At 46.2% G+C, this 17,077-nt stretch overlaps 1 protein-coding gene across 1 annotated transcript in view; it reads left to right on the top strand.

The window, feature by feature from the left end:
• Positions 1-16,178, top strand: part of LYPD6 (LY6/PLAUR domain containing 6) — a 32,951-nt gene extending 16,773 nt beyond the window's left edge. Inside the window, exons 2-5 of the mRNA XM_084208925.1 lie at positions 8,955-9,115; positions 11,974-12,072; positions 14,204-14,334; positions 15,912-16,178. Coding sequence (XP_084065051.1) covers positions 8,998-9,115; positions 11,974-12,072; positions 14,204-14,334; positions 15,912-16,106 — 543 coding nt within the window. The 5' untranslated portion in view covers positions 8,955-8,997 and the 3' untranslated portion in view covers positions 16,107-16,178. The remainder of the gene's footprint in view (positions 1-8,954; positions 9,116-11,973; positions 12,073-14,203; positions 14,335-15,911) is intronic.
• Positions 16,179-17,077: the final 899 nt, after the last annotated feature.

Here is a 17,077-nt window from a genome sequence, read left to right as displayed (position 1 = left end):
CTGGTTTGAGACGTGCTCTTTGGAAATGTGGAAAGCAGAGGTGTTGTCCTCCTTATGTCCTCTCCTTCTGTGGCTTCCCTGGATTTTTGGTGCCTTGCGCCAAAGGGAATTCACGCGCGGGTCAGGAAATAAAAAATGGGATGAACTCTGGGTGAACTGTCCGGGGAAGGGAGCCCTTCCATGGCCTCATCCCTGCGTGTCCACGGCTGGAAAAATGGCACATGGTGTTCGTTAACTGCTCCGTGCATATGTTAAATTATCTGGGGGAAAAGCACGGCATTACGGCGGGAATTGGGAAAACCGGGATTTGTTAATATCGCGTAACTGAGGAGAGCAAGGAATAATCACGGTGCAATCAGTGATGGGTCAAAACTCTCCTCAGAGGGGAAAAGGCTGAAATTTTGGCTGTGTCCATAACAATAAAGCCTCATTTGCGTGAGGTGACGTCGGCGGGGCTGAGCCGTGGCGCCGCACAAAGCTCGCTCCGCGCGCGGCTGCGGCTCGGTGCCTAATCTAGCATGGCAAATGTGTGAGGTGATGTCCCAGAGGAACTGTCACAAATCCCGCCAGAGAGGCATCAGGAGAGAGGGGACACAATGGTGCAGATTGATGTCTGGCTTTATTAAAGCACAGTTTGGCGCAGGAGGGACAAACTCCCTCTTTCATGTCCCCGTCAGCCTCTAATCAAAGAGTTTCTTATCAATACTTCTGGTGCAAAGATACTGAATGCAGAATTGCAGGGAAACGGGGAGGGGAAAAAAATATCTTTTGGAGGTGCCCTTTTCACCAATTAGATCTGGAGATGTCACTAGGCTGGGGTTTAATTTGGCCCGAGCACGCTTGGTTAATTGGGTAGAACTCATTTTTGTAATCAGGAGGGTTTGGTGCTCTGCTTTGGTCTCCCCCCCAATTAATGCCTGTAACAGGCTCACAGCCAGAGCCAGAATCCTGCCCGTTGGAAAACGATGGGATTGTTTGGAGACCTATTTTCCCCATCATGCCAATGACTCTCCCTTGTCATTTTTTACTACTTGAAATATTTGTTGCTGTAGCACAAATAAAATGCTCCAGGAGTTTACCCAGGATGACCTTGGACTCAGGAGCTGTTCCTTTGATCCTTTAAAAATACTGAGCATCCTCCTGCTCCCAAGGTTGTCCCAGTTTTCTAGACATAATAAAAATTTAACCATAAAACCTCATCCCATCCTGTTAAAAATTCTACAAGCTGAAACATGGACTAGAAAAGTGTTTTCTTGATGGGTTTCATGTCTTGGCTGCAGCTTAGATGATTTTCCAGCTCTTGTCCTAAACACAGAATACATTCTCCTAGGTTTTCTTAATTTCCTTTGTTTCTTTGGCATTGTTTTGACTGCATTTTATTTGCTCACACTGCAATATTCTCTCCCTTTTCCCCAGTAATGGGGATGCTCTTGCTTGGTCTAAGTAGGAAAGATGGTCCAGGATGATCCCAGTTGCTGTTTCCGCACGGAGAAAATTTAATTTCATGCATAGACTCTGTTCCTTGGGACTTCATTTTGCATGTCCTCAGGAGAGCATCTGCCCTGCCCCGCTCCAGTGCTGTCACCAACCCTGGGCCAGCAGTCACAGCCTCCCTGTCCTGAAATTCCTTCCCTGGGTGTTCCCCTTCCTCCTTTTGCCATGAGAGTTTCCTGAGGAGGAGGAAGGCAACGTGTGATTCACAGAAATCTCATCCCTGCCTTGGGAAGAGGGCCCTTTCAGTTGCCCCAATGAACTAAAATATTTATTTAGGGAATAATTTAGCTGCTCTCCTCCCCTTGGCCACTGGAACTCAGCAACTGGGTTGTTTTTTTTTTGCTTCTTATTAGCAGGAAAATCCCAGGATTTCTGTGCTCACGCATGGTTTCCTTATCCTGTCTGCGTGGAGCCAGGCTGTCTGGGGGCTCTCCAAGCACTGAGGTCAGCCCATGTGCTGAGGGGCTTCCAAAATTCCCAAACTGAGCAAAATCCTGATCCCCCACATCCCCCCAGGCTTTCTGCCCGTGTTGCCTCTATTGCAGGCCGTGCAAAAACCCAGGAATAGGTCTTGAAGTGATTTGTTGGATCATCCATCTCCATTTTCCTGCTGATTCAGAGAGGTCCATGGTCACAGGTTGGAATATTCTGTGCAATTTAAAGGAAGGAAAAGTCATGTCCCTGCACCACACTCATGGAGTAAAATGGGATTGAATTATGTCTAGCTGGGAATATTTCACCTGCTGAACTTGACAATTAATTTGCAGAAATTTTATTTTCTTATACCATGGAGCAGCTGAATTATAAATTCATTTTTCCCCCTGTCATTAATGCCAAATATTAAGTGTCTTAGATATTCCAGTAAAATATATTTATTCCATCCCTGTGTTTTTCTGAAGCCTAACTATCCTGAGGATAAATGGAAGCGACATTTTACCCCAAATCATTAAAAGATGGAAGGATTTAAGAAAAGTTTCAGTGGTGGGACTGAAAATATGAGTGATTCAGGTTGAAAATAGAAGCCAAGTGCTGGCTGTAAAGTAACCTTGGAATCACATCCTGTGAAAGATTAAATTGCATCCGAGGGAAGGCGGCGTGAGAGGGAACATATTGTCCCCCCCTTCACTTCCCCAGGTCCGGGGCTTTTAGCTCAATGAACTCCAGGCTTTGTAATTAGCAGCAAGGCGATTAGATGGGCCACGTTCCTGGGAGTAATTAGTGCACTAATTGTGTTTGATTGTTTAATTACTCTTGCTCGCTGTAATTGAGGAGAGGCAGCGAACCCCTCTGTGAGAGCTCCGAGAGGTTCCTTGGGTACAAGAGCTTTACTATGTCCTGTTTTATGAGGAGGGGGATGCACATTTAACCATTCCTGGGGTGAAACTGCCAAGAAAATCCCCTAAATGGCATGTGGAAAAAAGCTGGGTTTGGAGGAAATTCATAAAAATTCCAGGTTTTTTTCATACTTTTGACAGGTGTGGTGGGAGCCAAAAGAAATAAATAGAATAGAGACAAAAAGGCTGAGCAGGATAAAGGGGAAGGGGGAAAAAGGCAATTAGAGCTGGAGAAGCTGCAAACAGTCCTTGGGATTGTTGTCTGGGATCTGGCACAGCTGCCAGATGGAAAACCTTCCGTCGCCATTCCGATTTGTCTTTGGACAGTGATGACACAGGCAGAGAGCTGGGCTTGGACTGGGAAGCTGGAGGGAGGTGAAAACTAACCCAAATATTGTAAATCCAGCCGTGGAAAGTCCGACCTGTAGCTTTGTGTGACCTGGAAGAAAGGCAGGAGGAAAATCTGCGGAGTTATTTGGGAAAGCCACGCTGGGGATGTGCAGGAGGGAATTCCTGGAGGGAAGACTCTGCCTCCAGGAACAGCTCTTCCAGCCTTGCCAGGCTGCTCAGAGTTGTCCATGGCTTCGTTTCCCACTGAGGAATATCGCCCCGAGGCAGAGGAAGGATGGCCCAGCAGAACAGAAGCAGCCTCGCGCTCAGGCCCCGGTGGTTTCTCACAGATGGCGAACGCGGACGGGCCGTGCTGTGGCTGCTGCTTTAGAAAGTCTCCTGCCCACTCAGAGGGAACTTTCCCTGCTTTTGCTGGCTCGTTTCACTCAGGGAAGAGTTGATTTAGGGAGCTCTGAGATGGAGGCCCTTCCAAGGGGAAGGATAAGAGGAGATGTCAGGATGAAACTAGTTGGAACTTGGAGGTGGCCCCCAGACAGCGAGGAGGAGATGGAGGAGGAAGGTTGAGATGAGCTGTCAGCAGAACCATCAGCCTCCTCCTGTGAGGGAGAATCATCAGCCTCCCACCAACCAGGCAACTTCCCACTGCCCTGGAAATCCAGGGAGAGCAGGGAAATGCTCTGTCTGCCCCGGGAGCAAGGTGGGGGACCCTGAATGCCACAACCTGTGCCATGATTGCGTGAGGAGAACCACAGAAATACCCATGGATCAGCAATTCCTTCCTGCCTGGATTTGGCTGAGTGTTTGTTTGGGAAGATTTGGTGTCTGACTCCCTTTCTCCCCCCTTTTTTATCCTTCCTGGAACGGTGTTTTTCCTGCAAACTTGCAGCCGGCCCAGCTCATGGGCTTGGTCATGGTCAGCCAGCTGAGCCTGAGGAGGGCAGAAGGGACAAAGCCATCCTTAAAAATAACTGTCCCCTCCATCAACACTTCTGCCCTAAACCCAGAGCCCTGATATCCGGGGAGGGTTGGGACCTTCCATTGTCCCCAGGGCCGGTGCCAGCGCGGCCGGGATGTCCCCTCCCTAACAAGACCTGACATGTGGGCAACCGGGCGGCGGCTGGGCCTCCCACGGCCGGCCTGCACCACGGTGGGGCAAAGGGCAGGCCGGAATATTCTGGAATGGGAACTGGAGGAAAGGCATGGTGTGCTGGGCCTCTGAGCCAGCAAAGGCCTCCTGATGATAAGGGAAGCCCTGTATCTCTCCTGAGGAAGACACCAAGGTTGTCACCATGGAGATGGGATGAAGGAGAGAAAGGTAAAAGATACAGAGTCCAGCTGGCTCACAGAGTGGTGTGGCTCCTTGTTCACCCACTGAGAACTTTGTTTCTTTCTTGTGACCGATGGGCAGTGAATGTGTCTGTTAAGTAAATGTAAATATCTTGAAAAATGATAAAAGCAGCATGTTGCTGTAATAAATCCCTCTGTCTTGCACCCTTCTGATGGAGTCTTGGTCAGGGAATGGCCTTCCCACCTCCGAGGTGCTGCTGGAGTTAACAGGGATGGGATTTCTGTGTCAGCGCCCAGGCCCTCTCACACACTGACTGCATGATCCAAATGATCCAAACCCAAATGTGGGACTCATTCTCAGATTCTCTGCTGCTCACAGTGACCCCGAGATACGTACAAGTCTCTTTTCCCAGCCTGGCACTGAAGAAGGAGTCAGAGCTCTTCAGTTCTCCCTCAAGGTTGTTGATTGTTCCTTATCTATAAAATTCTTTCTCCTGTCCAGCTGAGGTCCACCCAGCAAGACAGTCTGAGGCACTCTGCCTGCCCTCAGGGTGGTGTTATCTTTTTATACTAAAAACTACTTGTACAATGCTGACTTCCCAATCCCTGTCACCTGTGTTGGACAGTGAGCTTCTGCTCTAAACCCGTCCAAAAGTGTCACCATCACAGCAGAAGATGGAGGCCAAGAAGAAGGAGAAAGGCTGGACATGCCCAGATCCCTCCATCTTGCCCCCTGAACCCCCATTCTAAAAACCCCAAAATCTACTTTTTCACCCCATGATAAATCCACTATCATTCCACTTAAACTGTCGTGGCTTGTGATCCTTCATACAAGGTTGGTAATTGTTTTTTCCAAGGGCTAAATCAAAGGCACAGGGGTCTTGGGCTATGTGCAGGATCTCGAGCCCTCCAGGGCAGCCAGAGGGATGTCCTGGGTTCCCACAACTCGTGTGACCGTGTCCCACCGCCGCATTCCCAGCTTCCCTTAGGTTGGGATGAGCGCTCGGCTCTGCGCAAAGGGCTGAGGGGAAAACATCCGCCCGTGCCTCGTATCTGCTCTGCCAGCAGAGGCTTAGCCCTGGAGTAGGTGCTACCCCACCAGTAATCATTGAAAATAAACATTTTCTACAAAGTTTAGCTGTTTTGGCGGAAAGTCCTGGATAAAAGAGGCTTGGGAGTGAATGAAAAACCCTTTACGCCCTTGGTGAAGCTTCTTGGGGCTTAAAGGATTCCTAAAGAGAATCCACCATTGCAGAAAATTAGAATTTTGTAGGATTTGGGGACCCGAACCAAATTTTTTGCAGGTTTTAAGACAGGTCATCAATATCTATATATCTATATATCTATATATCTATATTTTTATCTTCTTCCTTCCATTTTATTTTTACGTGTGAATGTAACACCAAAGAAAATGAGTGTGCTGAACATTGAATTAATATATAATTAATTGAATATTTAATATATTATTATTGGATATTGAGTTTTTAAGTATTTCATATTACTTTAATGCAAAGTATTTTTGCTGCTCCACTCTCTGTGAAACATCAGCATTACCTTAAACATCACCCAGTATTTGCCCCCCATGAAAGACAGAACTATGTGTACCCCATCTGTTCATAGTCAAAATAGTAATAGAATATTCAATATTTAGGTTTCTGGAACTGGGCATTTCCATGTTTGCAGAATTTCCTGGTTTTGCCCTACCTGTGTGTATGGAACGAGCAGGTGGAATGTGCTCATGGTGACAATAATGGTGGCAGGTGTTTGCTAGGTGAGGACTTCCCTAAATTGCTCAGTTTAAAATTTTGGCCCTGCTTGCCTTGCTCTGGACAATTTTCCAACCCAGAGGATTTTAAAATTGTAATTCTTTGCCTGTAATTAAACCTGTTTCAGACAGAAAACGGAGGTGGAGCAGTGAATTCTCTCCGTTCGTTCACGGTTTCTTGGCACTCATTAGGAGCTGGCAATTAAGGACCTTGCAATTACCAGAGGAGGGATGTGGATCTTTTTAGGGAGCAGCTGGAGGGTTTCTGACACCAGCCACTTTTCCAAACTGAAGGCTGAGTGCTGCCACGCAGGATTTGGAGAGGGGCTGGGTGAGCAGCCGGTCCCACAAAAGGGACACTGGGAAAACCAACGTCCCCGGCTGGGAGGCTTTGATCAGTTCTGCAAAAACAAAAGAGGTCTGTGCTTCGGATGAGCAAACCCAACAAATTCTTGTCTCTTTGGGAGGAATTCCTGCCGTTATTTCGACCTGGCTGTGCTCTAATTGAAATGCTGCTGTAATGCTTGGATGTGATGATATTGGAAGTCTTTTCCAACCTTGGTTCCGTGACTGTTTGTGTTGATAATTGGATAATGATTGATGAGAGTTGGAGTTGAGCTGTGATGAGCTCCTCTTTTTGGGATGTGAATCCTCGTTTTGTGGTGCTGCAGCTCAGGATCAAATCCTCATTTTTTGCTCCTGATGGTCTCACTGCAAACTGCTAATGTCTTAAAATGAAGAGTGGGGCTTGTGAAACCTTCCTGGTGTTGTTTGGGATAAAAAAATAGTCCCAAATTCCAAATTCTGCCTCCAGATCCCACGTGGACCCATTTCTTTCATCTTCCACGAGGTTGGGAGAGGTTTATTTTATTTCCTGTCTGCTTCTAATCAGGATTTCATTCTCCCCTGGCTGAGAGGGATCAATGGAGTAAATCCAAAATTCCCTCCTCATAAGGTTAAAGCAACAAAGTTTAAAGCACCGGGCTGTGCGTTATCTTTTGTCCTCATATTTTTTTATGGATTTCACTGTGTTTTAATAAAAAAGCTGTTTGCAGATAACAGCAGGGACAATGACAACCTTTGTGCTGCTGGTCCTGGGTGGATTTCTGCTGTGGGACAAACATTTGGAGGTGACATCCCCAACCCCATAATATATTTCCTGAAAAAAACAAAACAAACCCAAAAAATATTTATTGGATTATAACCACCACATATTCAGAGCTGCTTAGGAATTATCTGGGTGTTGCAGATCTTTTGGTTGATCAGGATGGAAAAACTCATCCCAACTCTGTGTGTTCTGGATGGATTCCAAAGGAAACCATCGGCTCCAGCTGGGCTCAGCAGCTGCATCCTTTCAGGATTTTCCTGTCCCGTTGATTTTTGAGGCACTTTCATAAATTTTAAGGGTTTCTGATAATCTGAGCTGTGTATTTAGTGATTTTTTGTAGCTTTGTCTGCTCCTGGGTGGCTCCCCACAGCCTGGGATAGGGATGGTCTCAGGAATGGTGCCACAGTGGTTATTGCATTCTGCTTTAATTAGTTCCCATCAGTCAGGGACTTGGGAAAAATGCAACAGATTATTTATTAACGGCATAATAAAGGGAATAAATCCCTTTGGAGCACGGATGAGGGAAATCCAATGGTGACTTTGTTTGCAGCTCTGAGATGGAGGCTTTTCCAAGAAGAAATAAGATAAAATCAGGAGCCTCATAGGATCGTGGAGATGTGGCCCAGCCAGTGAGGAGGAGGAAGGTGGAGATGAGGTGTCAGCAGAAACACCAACCTCCTGTGGGACCAGCCAGCCTCCCACTGCACTGGAAATCCAGGGAGATCCTTTCTCCACCTCTTCCAGCAACCTAAATGTGCTGTGGGGGACGGGGTTTTACAAATCCGAACCAACCCCCTGACACTGACAGGAAAATCTGGAGAAATTTGGATCCAAAGAGAAAAAATGTTGCTGTTTCCTCCTGAAAAGCAGTGTAGAACCAGATTAACAGGGTCATTTTAACTCCATATTATCCATTCCTTTTAGCTCCATCTTTAACTCCATTCCTTTTAACTCCATATTATCCATTCCTTTTAGCTCCATATTATCCATTCCTTTTAACTCCACCTTTAACTCCATTCCTTTCAGCCACACCATATCCTCATGGATTTGTGTTTCACCTGTGGAAAGGCTTCAGTTAATTATCATTTTGGTGTTTGTTGATGCCAAAATCACCACAGGAGTGGGAGGCTCCTGGGTTGGGTCATGGGGACAAGGTGGTGGACAGGTCCTTGTGGGTTCGCTCTGCTCATCCCTGCTCCCTGCCAGGAAAGAGGGATTGGCCATGGGAATGGCTGCCCAGGGAGGTGCTGGAGTCGCTGTCCCTGGAGGTTTGTGAGGGCAGCCTGGATGTGGCCTCAGTGCTGTGGTGCTTCACCATTTGGCTTCTGAGGGGGTGGCAGCACCTTGAGGAGGGATTGAAAGTGCCCCAGAAGTGCTGCCAGGAGGGCAATTAAGGAATTGGGCCTCGTTTGGTGAGATAAACGAGGACAGAGGCTGCTGTTCAGAGCTGGGGTTCAGCAGAGTGGGTTTGTTCCCTCTGGGGCCGTGAGGCTGCCTGGAGCAGGAGCAGCTCTTTCCCTGGTGGGACAAGGGGGTGTCAGTCACGGGTTGGACGCGATGACCCCAGAGGTGTGTTCCAGCCTGGATAATTCTGGCATTCTGTGACTCTGCCCAGGTGGGGATTCTCGGCCGCCGCATGAGCAGGTCCTGGCCGGGCCATGGCCTGGCCGCCGGGGCTGCTCCTGCTCCTGTTCCTGCTGCTCCTGCCCGGGCGCGCTCCGGCCGCGCGGAGCCGCGACTTCACCGCCAAGGACATCGTCTACCTCCACCCATCCAGTAAGTCACCTCCCCCTGCTGCCCTGCGTCCTTGTGAGGCTCCCCAGGACGAGGTGAGAGATGGGAATTGACTCCAAGTTCTCAGAAGGCTGGTTTATTATCTTATGATATGATATTATATTATATGCTAAAACTAAACTAAAGAAAGAGAAAGGAGACATCAGAAGGTGTCACGGACACATTCTATGAAAAGTCCTTTTGTTAGGATCTTTCCTCCTGAGAAGCTGAGAGGTCTCAGAAATGAAATGTAAACAACAATTATCTGCTCTGTGGAATGCAACAGGTGGGTCTGTGATTGGTCCCATGTGGTTGTTTTTAATTAATGGCCAATCCCAGTCCAGCTGTCTCAGACTCTCTGGTCAGTCACAAGATTTTATCATCATTCCATTCCTTTCCTTTCAAGCCTTCTGATGAAATCCTTCCTTCTATTCTTTTAGCATAGTTTTAATATATAATTTTCTTTTAATATAATATATATAATAAAATAATAAATCAGCCTGCTGAAACATGGAGTCAAGGTTCTCATCTCTTGCTTTGCTGAGGTTGCATGCAAATTCCACATTTGGTGAGCCCTGAGTGAGGAACATTGCCACAAGAAGGCTCAACAAGAATGAATAATAAAATCTCGTGACAGACTCAGAGTCTGACACAGCTGTGATTGGACATAAAATTAAAACAACTCACATGCTGGGTAAACAGTTCTCCAAATCACATTCCAGAGGAGCTGGAATGGAGAAGCTGAGGCTTCTCAACTTGCCAGGAGAAGAAATCCTGCTGAAGGGATTTTCATAAAATATCATGGTGACACTAATTCTTCACTTTTTCTCTGTTTCAGGCTCTGTGCTGCTTTAGTGTGCAGCTCTGAGCTTCACATTCAGCGCTGCTGAGCTCTGCACAGAGCAGGGAGACAAAACAATTCCTGCTCCAGCTGGGCACCAAGGACAAATGAGCCAAATCTCAGGCCAGGAGCACAAACCCCGTGGGCTGGAGAGAGAAAAACAAGCAGGGTGGGACTGCAGGGGCTGGGGCTGGGATGGGACAATGAACTGCAAGGTGCAAATGGAGCAGAGCTGATCCCAGGGAGAGACCCCGTGCCCGGCCGGGCATTTTGGGGCCATTTTGGTTCATCTTGGGTGCAGCCCTGGCTGGGCTCTGGTGCTGCCCCAGGTGGGTGCATGGAGGATCCTTTGGATAAATCCCTGCTTTATTCTGGGACTGTGCCCAGTCTCTGCTCCAGGGCAGCCTGCACAAGGCATCACATCCTGGGACAGGGACAAGGATGAGAGAAATATCAGTTATCTCCTGAGCCTTGAGCTTCTGGATTTACACTCAAACGCTCACAGGAGCCCAACCCAACAGCCACTTCCAGACATCATTTCCATGGTCCTCAGAGGCCACTGGAATATTTTCCAGCAAGGCAGTGGGCTGCTCTATTTCTCTGTGCCACATTTCATCTCATCACATGTTTCTTTCATTTTTCCCACTCCTTCTTGAGCCATTGCTGTGTTTGTTTTGTTTTGGCTCTGCCTTTAACCTGGTTTTACATGGAATCATGGAATGGTTTGGGCTGGGAGGGACCTGGTTTGTACAGTCCCCACTCTCATAGGGCCAAGGTGATGTGGAAGAAAACCCAAGATTTGGTGGGAGGTGTCCCAGCCCATGGCAGAGGGTTGGACAATGCAGGCTTTAATGTCTCTCCCATCCCAAACCATCCCATGATTCTGTGTAAAACTGGACCAAAAGGATTTAAAGGACACGTGGAGTCACATGCAGCTGCTGAGGCACCACCAGCTCCTGCCTTGACTCCAGTAACTCCTGGAGCAATGGAGTTGTGCATCTTTGGATTTCCCTGGACCCTCACCAGTCTGCTCACTTCATCAGACACAGACTTACCAAATTCCCTGAGAACAGGGTGCCCATGGAGCTCTCCCTGCCTTCTCTTCCCACAGCAAGCTCACTGCTTCACAGGCTGAAAAATCCCAGCTCTGTGCAAGCAGGATGGAATTCCTGTTTCATATCAGAACTGTGACTGTCAGAGGGGCAGGGTGAGATGGATTCATTTAATTATTGTGTTGTCCCAGCGCCACCAGAGCTGCTCCTGGGTGATTTCTTGTTCCTTAAAAGCTGAAAGGAAACCAGCAATGGAATCCTCTTGCTTCACCTCATTCCCACACAGGATCCAGAGCCAGGGGAGGAGGTGATGAGGAGGAGGGTGAGGATGTGGCCCTTGGGGCTGTAGAGGTTCAAAGTACTGGTAAATGTGAGCTGCTCACCATTTGGCTTCTGAGGAGGTGGCAGCACCTTCAGGAGGGATTGAAAGTGCCCCAGAAGTGCTGCCAGGAGAGCAATTAAGGAATTGGGCCTCCTTTGGTGAGATAAATGAGGACAGAGGCTGCTGTTCAGAGCTGGGGTTCAGCAGGGTGGTTTTGTTCCCTCTGGGGCCCTGAGGAGTGTTTCAATCCACCTGATATTTTGTTATCAGCGCTGATAAAGCCGCGGTGCTGGATGTGAGCTCTGATTCCAGGGGAATGAGCGCTCCCAGCTCCCATTAGCTCCCTTTGAAGTCAGCACCGGGCACTTTGGCTGGGCAAACACAGCTGGAACGAGTCCACAGCGACCTCAGTGTGCTGTGGGGGACGGGGTTTTACAGATCAGGACCAACCCACTGACACTGATGGGAAAATCTGGAGAAATTTGGATTTAAGGAGAAAAAGTGTTGCTGTTTTCTCCCAAAAAGCAGCATAGAACCAGATTAATGGGGTCATTTTAAATCCATTATCATTCATTTTAACTCTATTGTCATTCATTTTAACTCCATCTTTCATTCCTTTTAACTCCATTTTTTTTATTCCTTTCAGCCACTCCGTATCCTCATGGATTTAAGTGTTTCACCTGTGAAAAGGCCTCGGATAATTACGAGTGCAACCGCTGGGCTCCAGATGTTTACTGCCCCCGAGGTAACCAGCCCCACCCCAACCCATTATTCCCAGAAAGGTGGGACATGGCATTCTGGAGTTCATCCCTTGAGCTTTTCTGTCTCCTTGCAGCGGATGAGGTTGAGCATTGGAGCCATTCCCTGTTTTCCTCTGGCTCAGCTGGGGGATTCAATCAGGCTGGTGTTGCTTTCCTGAAATTCCAGACTGGTTTGGGTGGGAAGGGATCTTAAAGCTCATCCCATTCCATGGGCAAGGACACCTTCCATGATGCCAGGGGGCTTCAAGCATCCAGCCTGGCCTTGGACTCTTCCAATCCAGCATTTCCTTCCTGTTTCTCCTGCTGGTGGAATCTCAGGTGCTGCTATGGAACACGAAAGAACACAGGTGCACACCGCTGCTTCAGGGGGAAGAGCAAAAAAGGAAGTTTATTTTCTGACTCCAGCATTTATAGATTTCCAAAAGTGACACAGTGGATTGGAGGGTGACAGTGCCACCTCTCCAATGACACTGGGCAAGCCAACAGCCCATCAAAGTTCTCCTCCTCCACAAAGGAATGCAAAACAATGAGTTATTTACAGAAAGTGTGTGAGAAAGTTCTCTACAAGAATGTCAACATCAGAAGGCTTAGAAAATCCTGAAAAATCAGGGCGACACCCAGGGATCCAGGGGCAGCCAGAGCTTCTCTGGGAATTCCATCCCAACCCCTCCCCACCTTCACAGGGAAGGATTTTTAAGAGTTTTATTTCTCTTCCTGGTGAATACAGGACAGTTCTGGCTGTGTTCACCTCCCTCCCCTGTGGCACAAATCCACATTCAGGGCAGCCAGAGCTGGAATTTTGGTGTTTTCAGCAGTTTGGTCCCATAAATCCCTTTGGAGTCTGAAATTTGGAAGAGCTCAGAAAAGCCCTTGAGTGCAAACACTCCAATATCAGATGTGAGCTGCCCAGATCTCCCCCTCCTTTGCCAGTTCTCTTCTGAGACAAAGAAGAGAAACAAAAACATCACAGAACCTCGAGATTATCCACAGCCCCTGTGAATCCCACTTAGCTGGGTTGGTTTGGGATTTTGCCTTTGGGAAATGTTTATTTTGGGAGGAGATGACCCAGCCTGTGTCAGGTCTGTTATCAGCCCCAGGATTTGCTTCCTTTGAGCTCAAACCAGCAGCAATAAAACCCCCCAGGCTGGCTGGCATGGCACCAGCCCAGTATTCCCAGCTGGTCCTTGTTTGGACAGGAGAGAGGGGCAACAGGGAATTGGACAGATAAAGATTTCCACGTTTTTTTAGGGATGAGGTGCTGCTTCAGCCAGCATGTGATCTACAATAAATACATTTTCAAAATGGCATTTTAAAAAAATCCTGTTTTTTGATAAAAATCTAGCATTTCTTTTTTATTTGTCCTGCTGGTGGATTTTCAGGGAATGGGAATTAGGCAGATAAAGACTGTCCCATGTTTTTTAGGGACAAGGTGCTGCTTCAGACAGCACATGATATACAGTAAATACATCCAAAAATTCTTATTTTTAAAAAATCCTGGGATTGGATAAAAATCCAGCATATTTTTCCTATTTGTCCTGCTGGTGGACTCTCAAGGAACACGAATTGGGCAGATGAATATTTCCATGTTTTTAGGGACTAGGTGCTGCTTCAGCCAGCACGTGATATACAATAAATATTTCCAAAAATTGTGGTTTTTTTTTTTAAGATCCCATGATTTGATAAAAATCCAGCATTTCTTCCCTATTTCTCCTGCTGGTGGAATCTCAGGGAATGGGAATTAAACAGATAAAGATTTTTTCATGTTTTTTACGGACAAGGTGCTGCTTCAGCCAGCAATGATCTACAATAAGTACATTGAAAATTTTTTCTTTTTAAAAATCCAGTGATTGGATAAAAATCCAGCATTTCCTTCCTATTTGTCCAGCTGGTGGTCTCTCGAGGAACAGGAATTGAGCAGATAAAGATGTTTCCATGCTTTTAGGGACAAGGTGCTGCTTCAGCCACCACCTGGTCTACAATAAATGAATCAAAAAATTTTATTTTTAAAAAATCATGTGATTGGATAAAAATCCAGCATTTCCTGCCTATTTCTCCTGCTGGTGGAATCTCAGGGAACAGGAACTGGGCAGATAAAGACGTTTCCATGTTTTTTAGGGACCAGGTACTGCTACAGCCAGCACATGATGAGGGCCAGCGGGGAGAGCGTGTCTGTCACCAAGCGCTGCGTGGGCCTGGAGGAGTGTCTGAGCACGGGCTGCACCTACATCAGGCACGAGGAGTACAAGGTAGGATAAAAGTGAAAAAAGATAATATAATATAATATAATATAATATAATATAATATAATATAATATAATATAATATAATATAATATAATATAATATAATATAATATAATATCCATATTATATATAGTATATATTTTATACCTTTATTATTATTATACACCATTCTGCTATATATTTTAATGTTCTATATATATAATATATATTATCATGTATACTATTATATGGAATATAATATATAATATCATATATTATATGTGTAATGTATATACTGTATATAATATAGGTACAATGTATATAACATGTATAAATTTTACCTACCTATTGTATATGCAATATATACAGTATACTGTAATATTTTAGATATAATGTAATCTATAATAATATACAATATATATAATATATATTGTATAATAATAATCTATAATATACAATATATAATATATTCCATATAATATATAATATATTCCATATATTAGTATGTAATATATAATATGTAATGTGTGCTATATATATATGATGTAATATATATTATATATACCTAATAGGGATGAAATATTACATATAATATAGTAGAAAATATATAAATATTAATAGGATAAAATCTATTACAATATATAATATATTAAAATATACTATATATGAAAAATGTTATATGAAATATATAGAGAAATATTATATAAACTATATAGTAAAATGATATAAAATACAATAGGTATTGTATAGCATATAATATATAATGGACACTACATATTGTATATATACAATATATACAATATATTGTGAATATGTCACAATATATAATAATATACATTATATATAGTATATAACGTGCATGATAGAATATTTATAATATATTATATATATTATATAAATATAACTAATATATAAAATGTATTATCTATAGGTACATTGAAGTATATAAGTGTATACACAATATACTATACTGTATCTCTTATATAGCTACAATAAATACTGCCTATTAGATGTAATATATAATATAAAACAATATAGAACTATATATAATAATGCACAATGTATAACTTATTTTCGTTATATCCTATATATACTATATATAAGATATAGAGTGTTTATATAATGCATAAAGTATATGTATAAATTATATGTATATAGGAGACAATAGATTTTGGATATTATATATAATATGTATTGTATAACGCATATTATATTTGTCCATCATATATATCATATTTATGATATAAAATATAATTTATGGAGTAATTGGAGTGTGCCAGAAGTCTGGCTGGGTCCATGGGTAAATTCAGCATCGGCTGAAATCGAGCTCCATTTGGGAATGATAAAACAAGGGAGGGGGAAAAAAGGGAAAGAAAAAAAGAGGAGAAAAAAATTGTTCTCCCGATAGATGGATTAAAAAAAAAGGGTGGAAGGAGAGGGAAAAAAAAGAGAAAAATCACAGAAAGCTCCTTTGCAAACGTACCGTTATTTTCCCTTCATTTTCCTCCCTGGAATTCCGGCATTCCCTGTTCCCCTGGAATTCCTTATTCCCCGTGTTCCCCTGGCATTCCTCATTCCCTGTCCGTCTGTCTGTCCGTCCCAGGTGTGCACGTCCTGCTGCGAGGGCAGCATCTGTAACCTGCCGCTGCCGCGGAACGCCTCGGACGCCGTGTTCGCCACGCTGTCCCCGCTCAGCGCCACCGCCCCGCGGGGCCCGCCGCGCCTGGCGACACCCGCCGGGCTCTGCCTGGCGCTGCTGGCACAGCGCTGGCTCAGCGCGACAGCCACCGCACTGTGACAGGGACCGCGACAGGGACCGCACTGTGACAGGGACCGCGACAGGGACCGCACTGTGACAGGGACCGCGACAGCCACCGCACTGTGACAGGGACCGCGACAGGGACCGCACTGTGACAGGGACCGCGACAGCCACCGCACTGTGACAAGGACGGCGACAGGGACCGCACTCTGACAGGGACCGCGACAGTGACAGCGAGAGTGACAGAGACAGTGACAGCGACACGGACAGTGACAGGGACAGAGACCGAGACCGCGACAGGGACCAAACAGTGACCGCGACAGCTACAGTGACCGCGACAGCGACCAGACAGAGACCGCGAGAGTGACAGCGACAGGGACAGAGACAGTGACCGCGACAGAGAACGGACAGTGACAGCGACAGGACAGGGACAGCGACGGGATAGTGACAGCGACAGAAACCGCGAGAGCGACGTGACAGGGGCAGTGACAGAGACAGCGAGAGCGACGGGACAGTGACAGCGACACAGAGCGCGACAGAGACAGAGAGACAGAGACAGCGACAGAGACCGCGACAGAGAGACAGAGACAGCGACAGTGACAGGACAGGGACGATGATAGGGACGGTAACAATGACAGCGACAGGATGGTGACCGTGACAACGACAGTGACCACGACAGGATAGGGACGGACCAGTGATGGTGACAACGACGGCGACAGGACAGGGACAGAGACGGTGACAGTGCCAAGGACGGGACCGGGACAGGACGGTGACGGGGACAGCGCCACGCTGGCCCAGCTGAGCCAGCCCGAACTCCTGAACTGCCGCCTGGTTTTGGCTAATCCCGGGTTTAGGACCGCGCCTTAGCAGCAGCATTCCCGCTCTGTGTCCCCGTTTGCTGCAGGGACTCCGGGGAGGATCCGGGACCCCTTAGGCTGGGAAAGCCACCAAGCCCAGCCCAACTTGGGTAAAGCCTGGCTTATCTCGGCGAAGAACTGGCACTGGAAGTG

This window comes from Fringilla coelebs (genome assembly GCF_963513975.1).
Source record: "Fringilla coelebs genome assembly, chromosome: 7".
Taxonomy (NCBI): Eukaryota; Metazoa; Chordata; class Aves; order Passeriformes; family Fringillidae; genus Fringilla; species Fringilla coelebs.
Note: the sequence above shows the minus strand (reverse complement) of the source record. Positions and strands in the feature narration are given on the sequence as shown.